The 23,258-nt window shown below is 39.8% G+C and overlaps 1 protein-coding gene across 2 annotated transcripts in view; it reads right to left on the bottom strand.

Annotated features, from left to right (window-relative positions):
• Positions 1-23,258, bottom strand: part of LOC126354332 (jouberin-like) — a 259,936-nt gene that overhangs the window by 53,696 nt on the left and 182,982 nt on the right. Inside the window, exon 9 of one of the 2 annotated variants that reach the window (XM_050003897.1) lies at positions 10,758-10,909. In XM_050003897.1, coding sequence (XP_049859854.1) covers positions 10,758-10,909 — 152 coding nt within the window. The remainder of the gene's footprint in view (positions 1-10,757; positions 10,910-23,258) is intronic. The other variant, XM_050003898.1, reaches the window with a different exon arrangement.

The following is a 23,258-nucleotide window of genomic DNA, read 5'->3' as shown; positions in this document are numbered from 1 at the left end:
CGCATGCTAGGGCTGTGGGCCAACTTCTGCAGGATGAATTAGGGTCAGAATACCAGGTCACAAGTTTTTTCAAACCTAGTGCTGGACTGGGGCAGGTTACAGAGGATATAGTTTCACTATGTAGAGGCTTTACTAAGGAAGATACCATGGTTATTGTGAGTGGGCTGGGCAACAGTATTGACAGAGATCCAGGGTACAGCATAGAGTGTGACCTGGCAAATATTGCATTGGCATCGAGTTATACCAGTGTTGGGTTTGTGTCGGTTCTGGAGCGCCATGACCGGCCTCATTTGAGCTCTTCTGTCAGGAGAGTTAATTTGGAGTTGGAACAGCTACTTGGATCTGATGTGGGGTCAACCATTGGTGTGGTTCCTGTTGATTCACTCTGTAGGTGGGACTATACTAGACACGGCCTACACCTCAACAAGAAGGGGAAGGGTAAACTGGCTGGGCCGATAGCAGGAAATTTAAAGGGGGGAGGAACTACATCTCATGGTGGTAACTCTTTTTTAGTGTAAGATCAGTGTCCAGTAAGAAACTCAGCCAGGCAAGTATTAAAGATGTATAAAAAGTTCAAGATACTCACAAAAGTAAAATGAAAAATGTTAGTATATTTCATCAAAATATTGGGGGATTGAAGAATAAAATTGATGAGCTTCTGCTTGGTTTAGAAGATATAGAAACTGAGAATGTAATAGATGTACTATGCCTGTCTGAGCATCACATTGTCACTGATATGCAAAAGGTTAGCATCAATGGGTACAAATTAGCTGCACATGTAAGTAGAAATAATATGATGAGAGGAGGAGTTGCCATATATGTCAAAAGCTTCCTCAGCGCAAAACATTTGGACACTAAAAATTTTTGTGTAGAGCAACATATGGAAGCATGTGCCATTGAACTAAAACTAAATGATGGCACTTTCATAATGGTAACAGTGTACAGGTCCCCCTCAGGGAATTTCCAGCTATTTCTAGAAAACTTGGATGCTTTGTTGTGCTATCTGTCAGACCGGGGGAAGCAAATTATCATTTTTGGGGATTTCAATGTTGATTCCCTGAAAGAATGTGATAGGAAGAATGACCTTGTAGTATTACTCTGTTCTTTTAATTTGAGCTCCGTCATTGATTTTCTTACACGGATAACAAAGAACAGCAGGACATTGATATATAACTTTTTTATAGACCAAGATAAGTTTAAGGACATAAATGCCTATCCTGTTGAGAATGGTCTTTCAGATCATGGTGCACAGCTGGTTACAGTACATGGCATAGCTCCATGCAGTATATCAAATCAGAATTTCAAAGCAGTGCGTTCAATTAACAATATAAATACTGCAAACTTTAGGGAAAGACTAAAGGAGCTAGACTGGGATGAAGTGTATATGGAACCCAATGCAAACTTGAAATATAACTTATTTCACGATACATTTTTAAGGGTATTTGAAAATTGTTTTCCCAAGAAAACAGTGAAACATAATTCCAAGAAAACATATAAAAAAACCTTGGCTAACTAAAGGAATAAGAATATCTTGCAACTGTAAAAGAGAACTGTACCTAACAGCAAGAGAGAGTACTGACCCCGAAATTGTTCAATATTATAAAAACTATTGTGCGGTACTAAGAAAAGTTATTAAAAAGTCCAGAAGCATGTGTATCATGTCTGAGATCAGTAACTCGGATAATAAAATTAAAGCAATTTGGAATATTATTGAAAGGGAAACAGGGCAACCAAGAGCACAGGAAGACTTTAGTGCCATAAAACTGAATGACAAGTGTACTAACAAACAATCTGAAATTGGAAATATTGTCAATTATCATTTTTTAAATGTTGTGGAGAAAGTAGGATCTAGATCTTCACTAGAAGAGGCAAGGCTTCTAATAGAAGAGGCCATACCTGTGCAGTTTGAAACAACTGTATTTCCACGAACCTCTCTCTCTGAAATCAGTAAAATAATAAACTCACTGAAAAGTAAAAGCTCTTACGGAATTGATGGCATTTCCAGCAAGATACTTAAAGCTTGTTCCCCACAGATAAGTAGGATTCTCAGCCACGTATGTAATACCTCTTTGGAGCAGGGTGTTTTCCCCGATAGACTGAAATATGCCATTATAAAACCATTGCATAAAAAGGGGGATACGTCGGATGTCAACAACTATCGCCCAATCTCTCTTCTGACAGCTCTATCAAAATTTTTTGAGGAAGTAATGTATTCAAGAGTAGCCTCCCATATATCTAAAAATAAAGTACTAACAAAATGTCAGTTTGGTTTTCAGAAAAGTTTTTCAACAGAAAATGCTATATACGCTTTCACTGATCTAATATTAAATGCTCTGAATAACCGGACATCACCCATTGGTATTTTTTGTGACCTCTCAAAGGCCTTTGACTGTGTAAATCATGGAATTCTTTTAGATAAGCTAAATCATTATGGTTTAAGGAGGGCAGTGCACAAATGGTTTAATTCATACTTAACTGGAAGAATGCAGAAAGTTGAAATAAGTGGTTCATGTAATGTTAATACAACAGCTGATTCCTCAAACTGGGGGGGGGGGGGGGGGGGGCTAATCAAGCACGGGGTCCCACAGGGTTCAGGCTTAGGTCCTTTACTGTTCTTGATATACATTAATGACTTAGCATTCCATATTGATGAAGATGCAAAGTTAGTTATTTTTGCTGATGATACAAGTATAGTAATAACATCCAAAAACCAAGACCTAAGTGATGTAATTGTAAATTATGTTTTTCACAAAATTATTAAGTGGTTCTCAGCAAACAGACTCTCTTTAAATTTTGGTAAAACACAGTATATACAGTTCTGTACAGTAAATGGCACAACTCCAGTAATAAATATAGACTTTGAACAGAAGTCTATAGCTAAGGTAGAATTTTCAAAATTTTTAGGTGTGTCCATTGATGAGAGGTTAAACTGGAAGCAACACATTGATGGTCTGCTGGAACGTCTGAGTTCGGCTACGTATGCTATTAGGGTTATTGCAAATTTTGGTGATAAGAATCTCAGTAAATTAGCTTACTATGCCTACTTTCATTCACTGCTTTCGTATGGTATCATATCTGGGGTAATTCATCGTTGAGTAGAAAAGTATTCATTGCTCAAAAACATGTAATCAGAATAATTGCTGGAGCCCACATATGGTCATCTTGCAGACATATATTTAAGGATCTAGGGATCCTCACAGTAACCTCACACTATATATATTCACTTATGAAATTTGTTGTTAATAATCCAGCCCAGTTCAAAAGTAATAGCAGTGCGCATAGCTACAACACCAGGAGAAAGGATGATCTTAACTATGCGGGTTTAAATCTGACTTTGGCACAGAAGGGGGTAAATTATGCTGCCACAAAAGTCTTTGGTCACCTACCAAACAGCATCAAAAGCCTGACAGATAGTCAACCAACATTTAAAAATAAATTAAAAGAATTTCTAGATGACATCTCCTTCTACTCATTGGCTGAATTTTTAGATATAAATTAAGGGAGGGAAAAAAACTAACTTAAGCATTAGTGTCATGCAATATTTTGTGTAATGTAATATCATGTAGAGACATCGTTCATTAACCTGACACATTCCACATCATTACGAAGTGTCGTATTCATGATCTATGGAACAAGTATAAAAAAAATTAAAAAAAAATAATCTTGGAGATGTGAGTGACAAACACATTGAGCAATTTCACCAAAATGTCACTGCCTTAGAAAATTATATAAGGGAAGTGGTCAAAAAACTTTTGGTGGATTACTACTGAACACTCCTAAAAGAAGTTTCACCACACACCCAAAAATATAAAGTTTCCAGGAAAAGTTTCTAACTTGTGAGACCATTTCAAGCTTTATTCAGCTCTCTCATACTATTTTCTGTTTTTTAATAAAAAAACACCTTCTCTTGCTATGCTGTATTTCATTCTCCCAGATGCAATTCACCTTTTTTCACTTTAAGGCATCATCATGGGATCTATAATGATAGTTATGATACATTTTTGTATTTATATGTATTATTTATAGATTATAAAACAGTTCACTTCTTGCTTTTTATGTAAATAAGTGATTACTTACAGTTCTTTGCATTTTTAATTAACATCAGCATTTCCTCTCATCTGGCCACGTGGAGGTCACACTACTGTTTTGTTTATGACCTCTATTTTCAATTGTTCTTTGATTTACTTTCCAGTTAGTTATTGTGCATGTATTCATTTTTGTGTGATTGTAATCTGTTACTGAGTATACGCAGGAATAAATATTTTGTTTTCTCCAATACCAACATATTTGGTGACCCCAATTGACTAAGTCATGTCTGCCCTGGCTTCAGCATTTTCCACAGTTTCACAATATTGATGCTTGTATCTTCCACACCATCTGCACTGCACTTGTTCCCAAATAAGAATATATGACTCACCAGTCACAACTGAACCAACAGCCAGCAGTGCAGTTAACAGAATCACAATGAAATCCCCACCATTCTGACAAGATAATCCTCTATTATGGTCTGCCTGGTTAGGAATCAGTTCGTCCTCACACATATATCAGCAGACAGGACTAAATACAGCTACGTGGTTGCAGTACTCATGGAGGATCTAGCAACAGAATTCCAGGACATTCCAGCCATACCGAACAGTATGCATCAATTAAGAATGCGTTGATCACGGACTTGCAACTAAGAGCAAAATGGCTAGAGAAGCTTTTCCACACTAACAAGCTCAGAGATCATGCTCCCTCACAATTCCTAAGACATTTACACACATTGGTAAATAATACTGTAAGTGATGATGTGCTACAAAATATACGGTTGTCCCAAATGCCATCAGACACCCAAAAATTAACATTGTGTGTGCAAGCAATTTAAACACACTGGCAGGAAAATGCTGACAGGATAGGTGAAATACATCCTACATAAAATGTCTCAACATTGACGCCATGAAAAGAAAATGTGCCCAAAGTGATGCAAGCCTCCCTGCAAATGCCATTGGCAGAACTGACCAAACAGGTAGCTGCATTACAAACAACACACAACCATCAATGGGCACGTTGCCAATAGTCAAGGAGCTGCAATCAATAGTTGTTGCACAGAACTTATTTTGGTATCACAGGAAGTTTGGTAATGATATGCAAAAGTGTACACCACTTTGTACAACACCTTGTAGGTGGGAGCACGACAGCAACTTCTATTGCAAATATGCAGTAACTTTTTGTGATAGACAGGGATACAAAACTACAATACTTGGTCAATACAAAGGCAAAAGTGCCAGAATATACAGCAAACTGACTACAGTGTTGGAGCAGTCACAACTGCTATCTATTCACCAAGATTAGAATTTATGGTTGAGTTAACATTATTCATTAACCTGGGGCTACACTATGTGTTTGAATGGCAATTTACAGAGGCAGTTATATCACAGCCTATTATCAGAAAAAAAATTTGTGCTTCTATGACTTACTGGCAGATTTGACTACTAATCTGTATACTCCAAGGAAAGTATGTTGTGACACACCGCTAGCAGTATGCATAGTCACAGACAATGCACCATACATATGGTTACTGAAAGAATACCCTGACACCACTCAGCAGTCTCCTACTCTCCCAGTGGCAAAAGAAAAAGCATGCGAAGTTCAGAAGAACACGAAATCCCGAAGATTGGCTAAAATTTACAGATGCGTGAAATTTGGCACGGACTTCAATGCGAGATGCCTTTAACAGGTTGCACAATGAAACATTGTCTCGAAATTTGGTAGAAAATCCAAAGAAATTCTGGTCGTATGTAAAGTACACAAGCGGCAAGACACAGTCAATACCTTCGCTGCGCAGTGCCGACGACTGTGCCGTTAAAGCGGAGTTATTGAACACAGTTTTCTGAAATTCCTTCACCAGGGAAGATGAATGGAATATTTCAGAATTTGAAACATGAACAGCTGCTAGCATGAGTTTCTTAGAAGTAGATACCTTAGGGGCTGCGAAGCAACTCAAATCGCTTGATACGGGCAAGTCTTCAGGTCCAGATTGTATACAAATTAGGTTCCTTTCAAATTACTCTGATACAATAGGTCCCTACTTAGCAATCAAATACAACCGCTCACTCACCAATAGATCTGTACCTACAGATTGGAAAATGGCGCATGTCGCATCAGTGTTTAAGGAGGGTAGTAGGAGTAATCCATCGAACTACAGACCTATATCGTTGACGTCGGTTTGCAGTAGGGTTTTGGAGCATATACTGTATTCAAACATTATGAATCACCTTGAAGGGAATGATCTATTGATACCAAATCAGCATGGTTTCAGAAAACATCGTTCTTGTGCAACGCAGCTAGCTCTTTATTCACACCAGGTAATGACCGCTATCAACAGGGGATCTCAAGTTGATTCCGTATTTCTAGATTTCCAGAAAGCTTTTGGCACCATTCCTCACAAGTGACTTCTAATCAAGCTGCGGGCCTATGGGGTATCTTCTCAGTTGTGTGACTGGATTTGTGATTTCCTGTCAGGAAGGTCGCAGATCATAGTAATAGACGGCAAATCATCGAGTAAAACTGAAGTGATATCAGGTGTTCTCCAGGGAACCATCCTGTGACCTCTGCTGTTCTTGATCTATATAAATGACCTGGGTGACAATCTGAGTAGTTCTCTTAGGTTGTTCGCAGATGATGCTGTAATTTACCGTCTAGTAAGGTCATCTGAAAACCAGCATCAGTTGCAAAGCAATTTAGAAAAGATTGCTGTATGGTGTTGCAGGTGGCAGTTGACGCTAAATAACGAAAAGTGTGAGGTGATCCACATGAGTCCCAAAAGAAATCCATTGGAATTCGGTTTCTCAAAAAATAGTACAATTCTCAATGCTGTCAATTCAACTAAGTACCTTGGTGTTAAAATTACGAACAACTTCAGTTGGAAAGACCACATAGATAATATTGTGTGGAAGGTGAGCCAAAGGTTGCATTTCATTAACAGGACACTTAGAAGACGCAACAAGTCCACTAAAGAGACAGCTTACACAACACTCGTTCGTCCTCTGTTAGAATATTGCTGCGCAGTGTGGGATCCTTACCAGGTTGGATTGATGGAGGACATCGAAAGGGCAGCTCATTTTGGATTATCACTTAATAGGGGAGAGAGTGTGGCAGACATGATACGCAAGTTGGGATGGAAGTCATTAAAGCAAAGACGTTTTTCGTCACGGTGAGATCTATTTACGAAATTTCAGTCACTTACTTTCTCTTCCAAAAGCGAAAATATTTTGTTGAGCCCAACCTACATAGGTAGGAATGATCATCAAAATAAAATAAGAGAAATCAGAGCTAGAACAGAAAGGTTTACGGGTTCGTTTTTCCCGTGCGCTGTTCGGAAGTGGAATGGTAGAGAGATAGTATGATTGTGGTTCGATGAACCCTCTGCCATGGTCTGCAATGTTGGGAAACATATGACCATGAGATGTATGCTGCTTGCGCTGCACTCAAAACATTCAGACACACATTAGAAGGGCAACAGTTCACCATCTACTCGTATACAGAACACAAGCCACTTATCTACATCTTTAAGGTAAAGCAGGAGAAAGCACTGCCTAGGCAGCTGCGACACTTACATTATATCAGTCAGTTCACAATCAGCAGCCATAGAAGCCAAATGTTCTATCTGATGCTCTTTTGCAAGTAGAAACAGTGAACACAGTGGCAGGTAAAACCGCGTGTGTGGAAGCACTGACAAAAGCTACTGATTATGATGCTCTCATGCACACACAACAAAGTGATAGTGAGCTGTGTGATTTATTGCAACAGTTGAAAGAATTGAGATTACAGCTTGACATCACTTGGAGAGTATGTAGAGTTACATTGTGACACAGCAAAAGGAAAGGTATGACCATTTGTGCCACAGCAATTCAGAGCACAGGCAATAGTGTCAATGCACAATCTGGCACATCCAGGAGTAAAGGGGTCACTGTGAGATTAGTCAAACAGAAACTTTGTAATTGCCAGGTACATTTGCAAACTGCAGAAAATTTGTAAAGCGATGTGTGACAGGCCAGAGGTATAAAATCACATTGTATGTCAGAACACCATTAGGTGCATTTCTTCTACCAAATCAGCATTTCAAACATGTTCATGCTGACATCATAGGCCCATTCCCTGCATTCAAAGGTTACAGTTAGCACCTCACAGTGGTAGAAGGGTTCACAAATGGCCTGAGACATTTTAAATGAAGACATCATGGCAGAAACTGTAGTGCAACTTTTTTTTTTTTTTTGAGTGCCCATTTCAGAGTCCCGCTGAAAATTGCCATTGATCAAGGATGACAATTTGAAGTCTATATCTTCAGAGCATTGACTACATTATTAGGTACAAAGCACATACGCACCACATCATACCAATATGCATCGGACGGTATAGTTGAGCAACTTCACTGGCTGTTCAAAGCAATACTGAAATGGACAGAGACACTGCTTGTCATGCTTTTAGGCACATGAACATGATTTAAGAGTTTTCTGAAGAGCACAGCAGTGAAACTGGTATATTGACAAATATTAAGCCTATTTGGAGAGTTTGTGCACAGCATGGCAGATGACACAATCACTGCCTTAGTCTTCACCACCTGACTAAGAGAACATATACACCAGCTAAGACCAAAAGTGCCTAGAAACCAGTTGAAAAGACACTCTTTCATTTTTGCATAGCTAGACAAGTTAGACACATGTATTTTTATGCAACAATAAAGTGCATAAGCCATAGAAGCCACTGTACGACGGACTATATCCAGCAGTCAGTAGGGCAGCAATACTTTCTGCATAATGATCAATTCACCACAGTTGCATTGGATTGGATAAAGCCACTGTTTCTGTGTTCAACAGACATTACAACAACCATGGAATGCAAACCAGAGAAGACAGAAGAATCAGCAACAAGAGGTGTTGATGTACCCCATGAGCACCATGGTGAACCAGGCATTGCAACACCTAGACCATCATTAAGGATTACTACCCCGCTCCCTGTTAGAGCTACTGACTCACATGGCACACCACCTGGTTTCCAAGAAGGAAGCAGTTGCAAGGGTTGTACAGCATGTTAAATTCAATCCTCACTATCATTAGCACTAACTGAGTAGTGACCTGTTCCAATGTTTTGTCCTCAAAAATGTGCAATGGTGCATTAACATTCTGTGTAGTAGCAGTTTCAAGCTGTATTAAAGTGGTTGTTCCTTGATTTACTTTTCTGTTGGTTGTTCCATGCTTTACATTGTGAATGCATTCATATTTGTATAACTATAACCTGTTATCAAGTATATGTGGGAATAACTATCTTGTTTTCTCCAATACCCCTAGACACATTGCATAAAATTTGTGTATGGTTGGTTTTAGCTCATGCATTGCATGAATTAAGTGTAGATAGGATATTGAAATTTCATTTAAAACTCAAAACAGATTGATATCTCGTTTTCTTCTTGAGTTATTGGTATTTATATCCAAAGGACAATCTCATGCAAAGTCCCCATTCAAGCAAGCCCTTGTGCATCACAAATCATGTAGTCATAAGAACTGTCATATCTCACAAATGATTCAAGGTGTCAAAATGAGGGTTTTTTTTTACAAATGATAGCTTGCAATGAGGTACACATGTTGTGTGACAAATACTCAAAGCTTTCTCATTCACCAGGATATCGAACAAACTCATGCACAACAATGAGAGTTCTGCAGCTCAGAATACATGCAGATGTCTGTAGCACTGTAGGAAAATCCAAGCAGCATTCACAGACACGTCCACAGCAGCTGGGGAATGACATAGCATTACAGGTAGGCACTCCCACAGTACCAAAAGTTGAACTCTTATAATATTATTTTTTGTACAGATTGCCTGAGGATGCACCGATAAGTGGTGTGAAACTGGTCGCAGATTTAATAAAAATCATTCATACAGCCAGTGCAGAATTTTCTTTGGAAGTCGAAGTTTGGCTGTGGTTGCCCGCCCTACAAAACAACAAGTAGCAAAAGGGTTAACAAGCATACCAATGTTGTGCTGATGCAGAACAAAGGCACAAGAAGAAGAAGGAGGTGAAGTATTTCAGTTCATGGGACCATGTACAGTTTATTCTGAATAATTTATCAGAAACCAGACTATTCCTTGATACTGACGCAATGGAAAATATGCATGTCTGTAGCAGCAAAGTTAAAGAACTGGTTATATAGGCCGTGGAATATCAAGATGTATAACTAGCCATCTGCAATAAGGCAGACCTAAGTGGAATTCTTAAGAACTAAACAGCTGTGTAATGAGAGTTCATAAATGAAATATTATCCATTCATCATGATCCAAGGGTTCCATCTTGATGGAGAATATTTAATCATATGAAGAGAGACAAGGAATATATCCACAAAGACAAGCAAATGTTAGAAACTATATATTAATATTCTTTTAACAATAAATTGTCATCACACTGTATAGACAGTTTTTGTTCTGTTAAAAGAGTGCAACAAGCAATTTCCATTTTAGGTTATCTTACATGACCATGTACAAAATTAGGTGGTGTAGAAAGGCTAGTCTAGAAAAAAATTAAGGCTGATGAGAAGCTTATAAATATTTAGGACATTTGAACTTGATATTTGTCGTAAATTATGACAGGGTTTTCCATTAGAGCAAAATGCCTACAGTTCAGCAGAGATCAGATCAAGTTAAATCTAACATTGACCAAAGCCAGCGTATGTCTGTGGAAATTAGATATACTAATTATAATTCACTTGCATAAAGTTGTGACTCACTTTTGAAACTCCCATTTGTACTGGTGCTTTGAGACTTTTGTACTCTTCCACAAAACTATTACTCCAATACTGTCTGCTGAAATTAGTATACCATCTTTATTTAAGCAGAGAGATGTGATGAAACCTTTATGGATGTCCAGTTCCTGAAGAAGCTAAAAAATGTCACATTATTTCTACACAAATGTCAAAAAAATATCATTAATGATAAAATTCATTTATGACAGACTCATTAATAACTGTTGGGCACATAGTTAAATCTGACATTGCTGTGATCTTTTGAATTTCACACTTGTCTTTGCATGTCATGCAATTAGGGCTGATGATAAAATATTTATATATCAATATTTTCCCAAGAAAATATCTATATATATATATATATATCAGTGATATTCCCTTCAATGATTTGTCACTATGAAAACAGCAATATCGAGTGCCTATATTTTTGTTTCATATTATATTTTTCTCTTTGTTCTCTGAAATGTTAGTAGAACATAAGTTTACTTTCACTGTGTGAAGGAGTCTTACAACATTTTGACCTTTCATTATGTTCAGTCTTTCTCTTTGACTGTCTGAAGCAAGTATAGGTGGCAGAAAAGAAGAAGTCCGATTGCACTGAGGAGGGGGGCGGGAGGGGGGGGGTGAATGGAATACAAGATTTCCAATGTGAAGAGATAGCTTTTGCTTTATTATTTAAAAATTAATTTTTAACACAACTAGTGTGCTATTTCTCCACATCAGCATTCTTCAAAAATGGTTGCTGAAAATGACAAACAAAAATCTAGATGATAAGACTGGTCTTTGCAGTGGGTGCAGATGTGTGAGGAGAAATGATGACATATCGGCATTAAATGCTACCAACAACAACTGCAACATTTAGCTTCACCATGCAGTTTTCCTTCATCAACATGAAAACAAGTTTATTTTGACATGTAGCCTATGACAAGTTAAGAAAATAAGTTATGAGAGGTTAACTGAAATGAAGTATTGCATGACAATGCACTGTGTACTCAGTTGTTAATTAACAACACAACAGTCAACAAAAAACGCGTTGCAATATGAGCTTTTTATCTGCACAAAGTCCAATTATTAACTTACAAATTTTCAAATTAAGGGTTTTTCTTTCAATTCTTGCTCCATGAGGGTTAGGCAGGCTGCTAGCTTGTTGGTGTACCGCGTATCTAATAATACAGTAAATCAATACTTAAAAGTACAACTCTAAATTTTTTCATTATATTTACAATGTGCAGTCGATATTTTTATAGGCCGATATGTCAATATTTTTTTCTTCAATATATCAATACTTTTTGTCAGTATATCAAGGCTGATAAAGATATTTTTTGAAATATTGATCTATCAGATTCTCAGTATTCTTAAATATATCAACAGTCCTACATGCAATCCATCAAATATATCAGTGAGAATTAACAAAGCATTGGTTTTTATCCTGCATCACATTCAAAAGAGATGAATAGTCAGACAATTTGCAAAAAATTTCTAGACTTCATTATAGTAATAGTATTAGCTGTGGAAAAGAAACTGAGACATACATTTGTCATATATACCAAGTGAGGTGGCACAGTGGTTAGCACACTGGACTCGCATTCAAGAGGATGATGGTTCAATCCCGTGTCCGGCCATCATGATTTAGGTTTTCTGTGATTTCCCTAAATCACTCGAGGCAAATGCCGGGGAAGTTTTCAATCAATCATCTGCACAGTTTAATGTGGCCTGCCATGAATTCCTCTCCTGTGCCAAACTCTTCATCTCAGTTTGGTGCTTATACCTGGCACCCTCAATTATTTTTTAGATATGTTTGTCTTACATCTAGGTCCGAAACAATTACTAACAAAGAGATAGAGGGGCTGGCCAGTACTTACCTCAGCTCAGTACAGCCGATAGAGACACAAAAAACAACCGAAAATTTAAGCTCCTAGCTTTCGGAATAAATGTTCCTTCATCAGGGAGGAGAGAGGGGAAAGAAAGGGAAGAAGGGAAAGTGGATTTAGTTACTCACAACCCAGGTTATGAAGCAACAGGGAAAGGAAAACAGGGAAGGTAGCAAGGATGGAGGCATGGTTGTCAGAGGGAAGCAAAAGATATTCTACTGCAGGTACTGTGCCAGCTTCAAACCAAAGAGGATGCATACAGAAGTAAAGAGGTGTATAGTATAAAGATGTAGGATGGAAAGATGCATGAATGGCTAAAGAGGAAAGGGAAAGAGGAGAAGACTGAAAAGTAAATGGGAGTGAGGTTGTTTAACGTAGGTTTAGTCCAGGGGGATGGCGGGATGAAAGGATGTGTTGGAGTGCAAGTTCCCATCTCCGCAGTTCAGAGGGACTGGTGTTGGGTGGGAGAAGCCAAATGGCACGTACAGTGTAGCAGGTTCCTAGGTCCCTAGAATTATGCTGGAGGGCATGCTCCGCTACTGGGTATTGGACATCTCCTAGGCGGACAGTTCGTCTGTGTCCGTTCATGCGCTCAGCCAGTTTAGTTGTTGTCATACCGATGTAAAAGGCTGTGCAGTGCAGGCATGTCAGCTGATAAATGACATGTGTAGTCTCACACGTGGCCCTTCCTTGAATTGTGTATGTTTTCCTAGTAGCGGGGCTGGAGTAGGTGGTTGTGGGGGGATTCATGGGGCAGGTTTTGCAGCGGGGTCGGTTACAGGGGTAGGAACCGCTGGGTAGAGAAGGTAGTCTGGGAATATTGCAGGGTTTAACAAGGATGTTACGGAGGTTAGGGGGACGACGAAAGGCAACTCTGGGTGGCGTGGGGAGAATTTTGTCAAGGGATGATCTCATTTCAGGGGTTGACTTGAGAAAGTCATATCCCTGGCGGAGTAATTTATTGATGTATTCGAGGCCAGGATAATATTGGGTGACAAGGGGGATGCTTCTGTGTGGTCTGAGGCTAGGAATATTGTTGTTGGATGGGGAGGAATGTATTGCTCGGGAGATCTGTTTGTGGACAAGGTCTGCAGGATAGTTGCGGGAGAGGAAAGCACTGGTCAGGTTATTGGTGTAATTGTTGAGGGATTCGTCACTGGAGCAGATACGTTTGCCACGAATACCTAGGCTGTAGGGAAGGGAGCGTTTGATGTGGAATGGATGGCAGCTATCAAAGTGAAGGTACTGTTGTTTGTTGGTGGGTTTGATATGGACAGAGGTGTGGATGTGAGCTTCAACAAGATGAAGGTCAACATCCAGGAAGGTGGCTTTGGTTTTGGAGAAGGACCAGGTGAAATTCAGATTCGAAAAGGAGTTGAGGTTATGGAGAAAATTAAGGAGTGTTTCTTCACCATGAGTCCAGACCACAAAGGTGTCATCTATAAACCTATACCAGGCCAGGGGAAGCAGCTGTTGGGTCTTCAGGAAAGCCTCCTCCATGCAGCCCATGAAGAGGTTGGCATAGGATGGAGCCATCCTGGTTCCCATGGCAGTTCCCCTGATTTGTTTGTAGGTCTGGCCTTCAAAAGTGAAGTAATTATGGGTGAGGATGAAGTTGGTAAGTGTGATAAGGAACGAGGTTTTTGGAAGATCTTCGGGTGGGCGTTGGGAGAGGTAGTGCTGAAGGGCAGAGAGACCATGGGTGTGTGGGATGTTTGTGTAAAGGGATGTAGCATCTATGGTGACAAGAAAGGTTTCAGGTGGGAGAGGAGTGGGAATGGATTTGAGGCGTTCTAGGAAGTGGTTTGTGTCCTTGATGTAGGATGGGAGCCTGCAGGTGATAGGTTGGAGGTGTTGGTCTACCAGAGCTGAGATACGTTCTGTTGGGGCTTTGAAGCCTGCCACAATGGGACGGCCAGGATGGTTCTCTTTGTGGATTTTGGGTAATAGGTAGAAGGTAGGGGTACGTGGCTCAGGTGGAGTGAGTAAGTCTATGGAAGCCATTGTGAGGCCTTGTGAGGGACCTTGGATTTTTAGGATTTTCTGCAGCTCAGTCTGAATGGAGGGAATGGGATCCAGGGTAACAGCTTTGTAGGTTGAGGTGTCGGAGAGTTGACGCAGTCCTTCTGCCACATACTCCACACGGTCAAGTACCGTACTTGACCGTGTGGAGTATGTGGCAGAAGGACTGCGTCAACTCTCCGACAACCACCTACTCCAGCCCCGCTACTAGGAAAACATACACAATTCAAGGAAGGGCCACGTGTGAGACTACACATGTCATTTATCAGCTGACATGCCTGCACTGCACAGCCTTTTACATCGGTATGACAACAACTAAACTGGCTGAGCGCATGAACGGACACAGACGAACTGTCCGCCTAGGAGATGTCCAATACCCAGTAGCGGAGCATGCCCTCCAGCATAATTCTAGGGACCTAGGAACCTGCTACACTGTACGTGCCATTTGGCTTCTCCCACCCAACACCAGTCCCTCTGAACTGCGGAGATGGGAACTTGCACTCCAGCACATCCTTTCATCCCGCCATCCCCCTGGACTAAACCTACGTTAAACAACCTCACTCCCATTTACTTTTCAGTCTTCTCCTCTTTCCCTTTCCTCTTTAGCCATTCATGCATCTTTCCATCCTACATCTTTATACTATACACCTCTTTACTTCTGTATGCATCCTCTTTGGTTTGAAGCTGGCACAGTACCTGCAGTAGAATATCTTTTGCTTCCCTCTGACAACCATGCCTCCATCCTTGCTACCTTCCCTGTTTTCCTTTCCCTGTTGCTTCATAACCTGGGTTGTGAGTAACTAAATCCACTTTCCCTTCTTCCCTTTCTTTCCCCTCTCTCCTCCCTGATGAAGGAACATTTATTCCGAAAGCTAGGAGCTTAAATTTTCGGTTGTTTTTTGTGTCTCTATCGGCTGTACTGAGCTGAGGTAAGTACTGGCCAGCCCCTCTATCTCTTTGTTAGTAATTGTTTCACATCTTTATATGAGATTTTCCATTAATTAGTTACATCTAGGTCCTTACAATGTGGCAATGTTGGTGCACGGGTTGCAATGACAGAAACACCTTCATGAGTAAACACACAAATGAACAGTTCACAGTTCTGACATGAGGCAAGAAATAATATCTACTTCTGGTAGAATGGTAATGTCTCTCACAGTATGAGGTGGAATCCAAAATTTTTGGGACTGGTGCTGCCATCTGGAAAGTAGGAGTAGTAGATTTTTGCACCGCTAGGTGGTGAAAGCTGCATATCTGATGAGTCAGTGTGCGGTGTGGCATTCAGCTGGGAGGATGTGTTGTGTGTCCACAGTGATTTCTGTAATACTCTGTGTTTGATGTGTGGTTATTTGATGATGGATCCACGAACGGAACACTGCATGTGTATCAAATTCTGTGCAAATCTCAGGAAAAGTGCTACGGAGATGTATGGTTGTCGCCCAGAGACAAAACAACAATTGTCTCAGTGGAAGAGCCTGGGCTCTCCAAGACCCAAAAAAGCAAGACATGTGAAGAACAAAGTGAATAGCATGATCATCGTTTTCTTTGATACCAAGGGAATTGTGCACAAAGAATTTGTCCCACCCAACCAAACAGTGAATTCCATGTACTACTGTGACATTTTGCAATGGCTCTGTGAAAACGTGTGGCGACAATGGCCTGAACTTTGGTGTCAAGGGAACTGGCTGCTACATCATGACAATGCATCCTGTCATATGTCCTTGCTCACCAGGACCATTTTGGCAAAAAACAACATGGTGGTTGCACTCCACCCACCATACTTGCCACATTTGGCACCTTGTGACTTCGCACTATTTTTAAAACTGAAAATCAAGTTGAAAGACTGTTGGTTTGACACTCTAGAGAGGATTCAATAAGCATCACTGGCACTGAAAAACACCCTCAAAGAACAGGACTTCCAGAAAACGTTTCACCACTGGTAGAAACGCTAGGACCGGTGTGAACTTGTGGATGGGAACTACTTCAAGGGTGATGGTGACCATTAGTCCAAAGGTAAGGTTTTCAACAGAGGGCAGCACCAGTCCCGAAAATTTTGGATAGCGCCTTGTAGATACTGAAGTCTCTCACTGCTGTGGAGCTCAGTGTTCTTGATCAGTGTCCAGTCAGTGTCCTACACAGTGATCCAGCCAGTGTCCAGGATGGTGTCTGGCTCAGTCAGGTGCAGACTAATCGGTATCTTGGTTGGAGTCCTGGGATTGCACTGGGCTGATGTCCATTGAGTGATCTGTGTAGCATTTAAGACTGCTGCTGATAGGATATGTGACTACACTGTTTCTCTGTGATGAAATTAGCTTGAAAATGGCCCGGGGGATGAAATTGGCTAACAGTGCAAAAGCAAGAATCAAAGTGTTTCTTTGAAAAATAAAAACAGCCTAAACAGGTCAGTTACTTCTCTCAATAGACTTCCAGTTGCACAATCAAGTACCAGATTGTCCATTTTCTTTTCTTTTTTTTTCATACAAATCAGTTTCATGGTAATCTCACAAAGGCCCTGTGTGGACTGTAATTATCATATGAGCAGAGGTGGCTTCTGAGGAACTGCTGTTGCGTCATGGCACCACTTGTATAAAAAAAAAGAAAGAGAAATCTGTGTTAACTGTGCATAAAACATTGTTTCAGAGTATTTATTTTCTGATTTGAAGAGGCGCATTTCACCACGCATATTCTCCAGGTAGTTTTCTGAAGCTTGGAGCCGACTGCAGATTGGCACCATCTGCCCTCATAAAGTGCTGTGTGAAATGCTTGGCCATTGGTTTCTACATGCTTCTTATAGTGGAGTGGAACCACACCTAGCCTGACTCAGATCTTTACATTCCTTCCACCAGAGATCAGTAAAGTGCAGGACCTATAGAAGTATGATGTGCCATCTAGCAACCCTGTTAGAATACATCAGGGTGAAGATTTCTTGTAATATAGTTTTACAATCTTTCTACAAGATAATGCTAATGCATTCCTAAATGCTAGTCAATGATTAATTAAACTGAATACAGAAATAATACACTTAAATATCATTATAAATAGCTATATGAAATTTGAATATAATGGTGCCCTTAGATTTTGAAATTAAGAAGCATAGTTTTAATATTGGTATATTTCACAACAGTGGGGCTATTGCATATACAGTCTAAAATGAAAGTACATCAAATGCCAAAGCGACACATGAATAATGTGTTCAGTCTTTCATTTCTAGGCAAAACCAACATTCAACAGAAATTAGATGCACAATGCAGACAAACAATTGACAGCCACAACAAATATGTAGAAAAGAATAGATATAACGGGTGATCAAAAAGTCAGTATAAATTTGGAAACTTAATAAACCACAGAATAATGTAGATAGAAAGATTTTGGTACTTTGTTAATCCAGAAATTCAGAATGCTCATACTACAGCTGTGAGTATTCTCAAAGAAACTGAACCATTAATTGGCAATAACCAAGCAAAACTAATAGCTCAGAGTTACGATTGTGCAAATGTTATGGGTGGCAGATAGGATGGGGTACAGAAATTAATTAAAGACAGATATCCAAATGCAAACTACATCCATTGTTATCCAAATCAGTTCAACCTTATGTCTACAGCAGTCTCTGTTAAATGCAAAGTCTGCATCTTTTCAGGTAATTCTTCTTTCTTTTCTAACTCACCACAGAAATCAAAAGTGTTGCATAGCATTATTCAAAAACGCTTTCCCCATGTGTGTGAAAATATGGAATTACCATTCTCAAGTAGTAAAAAATGGTTTTGAAAACAGGGAAAAGTCTTATTACTATCATGAAAGTCACTGAAACAAGTGAGAGCATAAAACTGTCTTCTACAGTTGAAAAAGCTGGGTCATACACACAAAGAATGCAAGATACCAAATTCATTTTCTGGCTATAATTTTTCTCAATGATAATGCCTCATGCAGATATACTCTTTAATCAGATTCACAAGAAGATAACTGAACCGACCAAAGCAACGCAAGAAAACCAGAACTTTGAAGCAGTAATACGGAACATCTGAGATGACATTGACTCCATTCCTAACAACATTAGTTTCACTGGACACCTCAATGCAGCCAACTTAATTGATGTAAATCAGTTTGACAAATACATCACAGATTTTTCCAGACAAATATCTTGAGGTTATGGACATTTGTATATTTCTGGAAAAAAGAAAGTTGAAGGGTGAGCTTCAAGTCTTCTATGCTAGGCCTGAGTTGACAGCAGTTGCTGGTGCAGTTCCATTTCTTCTGCTGATTCTAGAGGATAAACTTTGTGACACACTCAACAAGACTGTTAAAGATTTGAAACTGCTAATCAGGACACCTATCTCAACATCAGAAGCTGAGTGGTGATTTTCAGTGCTCAAGAGAATTAAAACATTCCTACAAAACACCAATAAAGAAGAACGACTGAGTGCCTTAAGGATGCTATCCTGTGAAAAGTCATTCATGTGTAAAATTGAAGACATCAGTTTGAGATGATGGTAACAAGAAGAGGCAACAAATCGATTTATAATATCATTCCTAACATTATTTTAAAGCTGTCTTCCCAAAGTCATGGAGTTGCTGCTTTTGGTGAGCGCAACGCCTTTAGCTTTAAATGCTGGTAATTTGATTAAATTTGCTTAACAAAATCCAGATTACAAGTTCAAATAATTTATACATGCTCTATTATTTCTCATATTGGCACCGATGTTGCAGCGGACACTTTTCTGGCAGTAGGCCGTGAATGTTAAACAAACAGGCTGTTTTGGCTGTTGAGGAGAGGAGAGCAGAGTAGGGAGAAAGGCCACACCTCCTTCTGACAGGGCTGGCAGCCTACGTCCATGTTCTAAGTTCCTGGAAAGGCAGAAACAATGTAATAATGTGCATATGAATCACTGATTCCACCTGGTGTTGTGAGAGGCATATTCGAAGCCTGTGACAGAGCAAGATTGCTATCTGCATTCATTTCAAAATAAAAAAAGGAAACAACCAGTAAGCACAACTCAGAGGAAAGCAGAGCACATAAATCATTACCTAACAGCTAGAGCACAATTGTTAGTTGAGGTTGGTGGTGTCATTATGTGGTAGTTGAGGCCAAATCTCCACCGTTATCTTAAGCAACTATACATCAAAACACCCCCTGTTTATGACTGCCATGTAAAAGTTACTGCACATACACCGAGAGGAGTGAAGAATTGTGCTGCTGATATGCGTGCGTGCATGTGAAATTGTGTGTGTGAGAAAGATTTTTGGAGTTAGTGTTACGTTTGACATCTCATTCAGACGTGCAAAAAAGATAGCTAAAGCAACCTCTCTCTCTGTCTCTCTCTCTCTCTCTCTCTCTCTCTCTCTCTCTCTCTCTCTCTCTCCCCCCCCCCCCCCCCCCCCCCCGCAACCCAACACCACCCCTCTCTCTTATACAAACACCTGCTATCATGTTCTCCAGGAACATATTAAATTCTTACTGGTCATAAGAAGGGTTCTGTTATAATAAATGTTTTTTTTTCTCTATACATTTTGTTTGATATAATATCTTATGAAATATACGAGTTATTGACAAAATTCCATAATATGTTTGATGCTACCAAACTAAGCTTTTTTTGGCACTGCCAATGGAATGCCTCAGTGGCTGCCACTGCATATGACAGCAAAACATGTTAGGTATGCTAATGTTTTAATGCAGAGGCTATTTACACTGGAAAAAATTGGTTCCAGTTTTGATCACAAGGTGCAAGTCTGGCACTGTGAATATAAGAAAGACATTTGGAAATGTTTCCATATGTAATAGACCAGGAACGGGATGCATGCAGAAAGGTCAGAGTACAGAGAAAGGCATAATGTTGACTTTATTAACCACTACTTACACAAATGGTCCAGTATGAACACTGATGACATGGAAAAGATGTTGCATTCATAAAATGACATGATCAACAGTTGCTTGCTCCAGTTCCAGTGGAATATGAGCAAGTCCAGTGGAATGTGAGCAATGTGTTCCTGTATACTGGCCTTCAGAGAAGGTAGAGACCAAATGCATCCCTGGTAAATGTGTTCTTTTAAATATCCCCAGAGCCAAAAATAACATGGATTCAAATTAGGTGATCTTGCAGGCCGTGCATCTGGAAAACCTGGAATTAACATGTTCATGGCAGGTTGCATTAACCAGATATTTGCTGGGGGAAGTGACATGAGGTGTTGCCACATCTTGCATGAAAATAGTGATTTCCACACAGTTACACTCTTCCCAAGCAGGCATCGTAAGCTGTACAAGGACGTCTCAATACATGCAGGCATCATGGTATACCTGACAGGCCCTCTGAGTGTATTCTCTTCAAAGAAGAATGGCCAAAGAACAAAGGTTGTAGGTGTTCATTTATATTTTAAGTTACCTCATTGTGATCTTCAGCTCAGCATAGTCCGCAAATGCCCCAGTTTGTTAAATATTCTTCTTATCTGTAGACCAACTTAATTTTTACCAAAAACCAGTACTTTGCAACTTTGATCTTTTAAGGCTTTTATTGTGCCTTTAAATACAACCCATATTAGACAATAAGTATCTTGTTCTGGGAGACCTTCTGGGTAATGAATAACAAGTTTTTTTCAATTAATACATACATAATACATTATTGACATAAATTTCTGGTCATTGGTATTCCTTGACAGTATGGCTGGTGCAGAAGACTCCTTGCCCCCTTTGACTACTTTGCCTGTCAAGACTACAGGTACGTCTTCAACTCTCTTGGAACAGCACAGCAGGCAGAACACCTCAAATAAATAATGAAAACAGGACTTGTCTCCTAATAAATCTTCTTACACGATAATTAAAACTTTATATTCTGAATGTATCCCTCCTCAGTGAAGCCTGGACCTTACCACTAGTGGGGAGGCTTGTGCGCCTCAGGGATTCACATAGCCATACATGTGGTTCCTGCAGAGGGCAGCAGCATTTTCAGTAGTTACAGGGACAACAGTCTCGATGATTGCTGAACTGGCCTTGTATCATCAACGGGAACACCATTGCTGTAATAGTACTGTGAACAGCTGAAAACAAGGGGGAGAACTACATCCATAATTTTTCCTGAGAGCATACAGCTTTACTGTATAGTTAAATGATGATGGCATCATTTTTGGCAAAATATTCTGGAGATAAAATAGTCCTCCATTTGGATACGCAGGTAGGGACTACTCAAGAGGACATTGTTATTAGGAGAAACAAAACTGGCATTCTATGGATCATAGCATGAGATCTCAGATCCCTTAATCAGGCAGGTAGGTTAGAAAATTTAAAAAGGTAAATGTATACGATAAAGTTAGATATAGGAGGAAGTTTGGTGGCAGGAGGAACAGGACTTCTGGCAAGGTGAATACAGGATGATAAATACAAAATCAAACAGGGGTAATCCAGGTGTAAGTTAAATAATGAATAAAAAATAGGAATGCACATATGCTACTATGAACAGCATAGCGAATGCATTATTGTAACCAAGATAGACATAAAGCCCATGCCTTCCACAGTTGTACAAGTTTATGTGCCAACTAGCTCCACAGATGATGAAGAGATTGAAGAACTGTAAGATGAGATATGTGAAATTATTCATATATTTACATCATCATCATCATCATCATCATTTAAGACTGATTATGCCCTTCAGCGTTCAGTCTGGAGCATAGCCCCCTTATAAAACTCCTTCATGATCCCCTATTCAGTGCTAACATTGGTGCCTCTTCTGATTTTAAACCTATTACGTCAAAATCTTTCTTAACCGAATCCAGGTACCTTCTCCTTGGCCTGCCCTGACTCCTCCTACCCTCTACTGCTGAACCGATGAGTCTCTTGGGTAACCTTGCTTCTCCCATGCGTGTAACATGACCCCACCATCTAAGCCTGTTCATCCTGACTGCTACATCTATAGAGTTCATTCCCAGTTTTTCTTTGATTTCCTTATTGTGGACACCCTCCTGCCATTGTTCCCATCTACTAGTACCTGCAGTCATCCTAGCTACTTTCATATCTGTAACCTCAACCTTGTTGATAAGGTATCCTGAATCCACCCAGCTTTCACTCCCATACAACAAAGTTGGTCGAAAGATTGAACAGTGCACAGATAACTTAGTCTTGGTACTGATTTCCTTCTTGCAGAAGAGAGTAGATCATAGCTGAGCGCTCACTGCATTAGCTTTGCTACACCTCGCTTCCAGTTCTTTCACTATGTTGCCATCCTGTGTGAATATGCATCCTAAGTACTTGAAACCATCCACCTGTTCTAACTTTGTTCCTCCTATTTGGCACTCAATCCGTTTATATTTCTTTCCCACTGACATTACTTTCGTTTTGGAGATGCTAATCTTCATACCATAGTCCTTACATTTCTGATCTAGCTCTGAAATATTACTTTGCAAACTTTCAATGGAATCTGCCATCACAACTAAGTCATCCGCATATGCAAGACTGCTTATTTTGTGTTCACATATCTTAATCTCACCAAGCCAGTCTATTGTTTTCAACATATGATCCATAAATAATATGAACAACAGTGGAGACAGGTTGCAGCCTTGTCTTACCCCTGAAACTACTCTGAACTATGAACTCAATTTACCGTCAACTCTA

Source organism: Schistocerca gregaria, chromosome 3, assembly GCF_023897955.1.
Source record: "Schistocerca gregaria isolate iqSchGreg1 chromosome 3, iqSchGreg1.2, whole genome shotgun sequence".
Lineage (NCBI taxonomy): Eukaryota > Metazoa > Arthropoda > Insecta > Orthoptera > Acrididae > Schistocerca > Schistocerca gregaria.
Note: the sequence above shows the minus strand (reverse complement) of the source record. Positions and strands in the feature narration are given on the sequence as shown.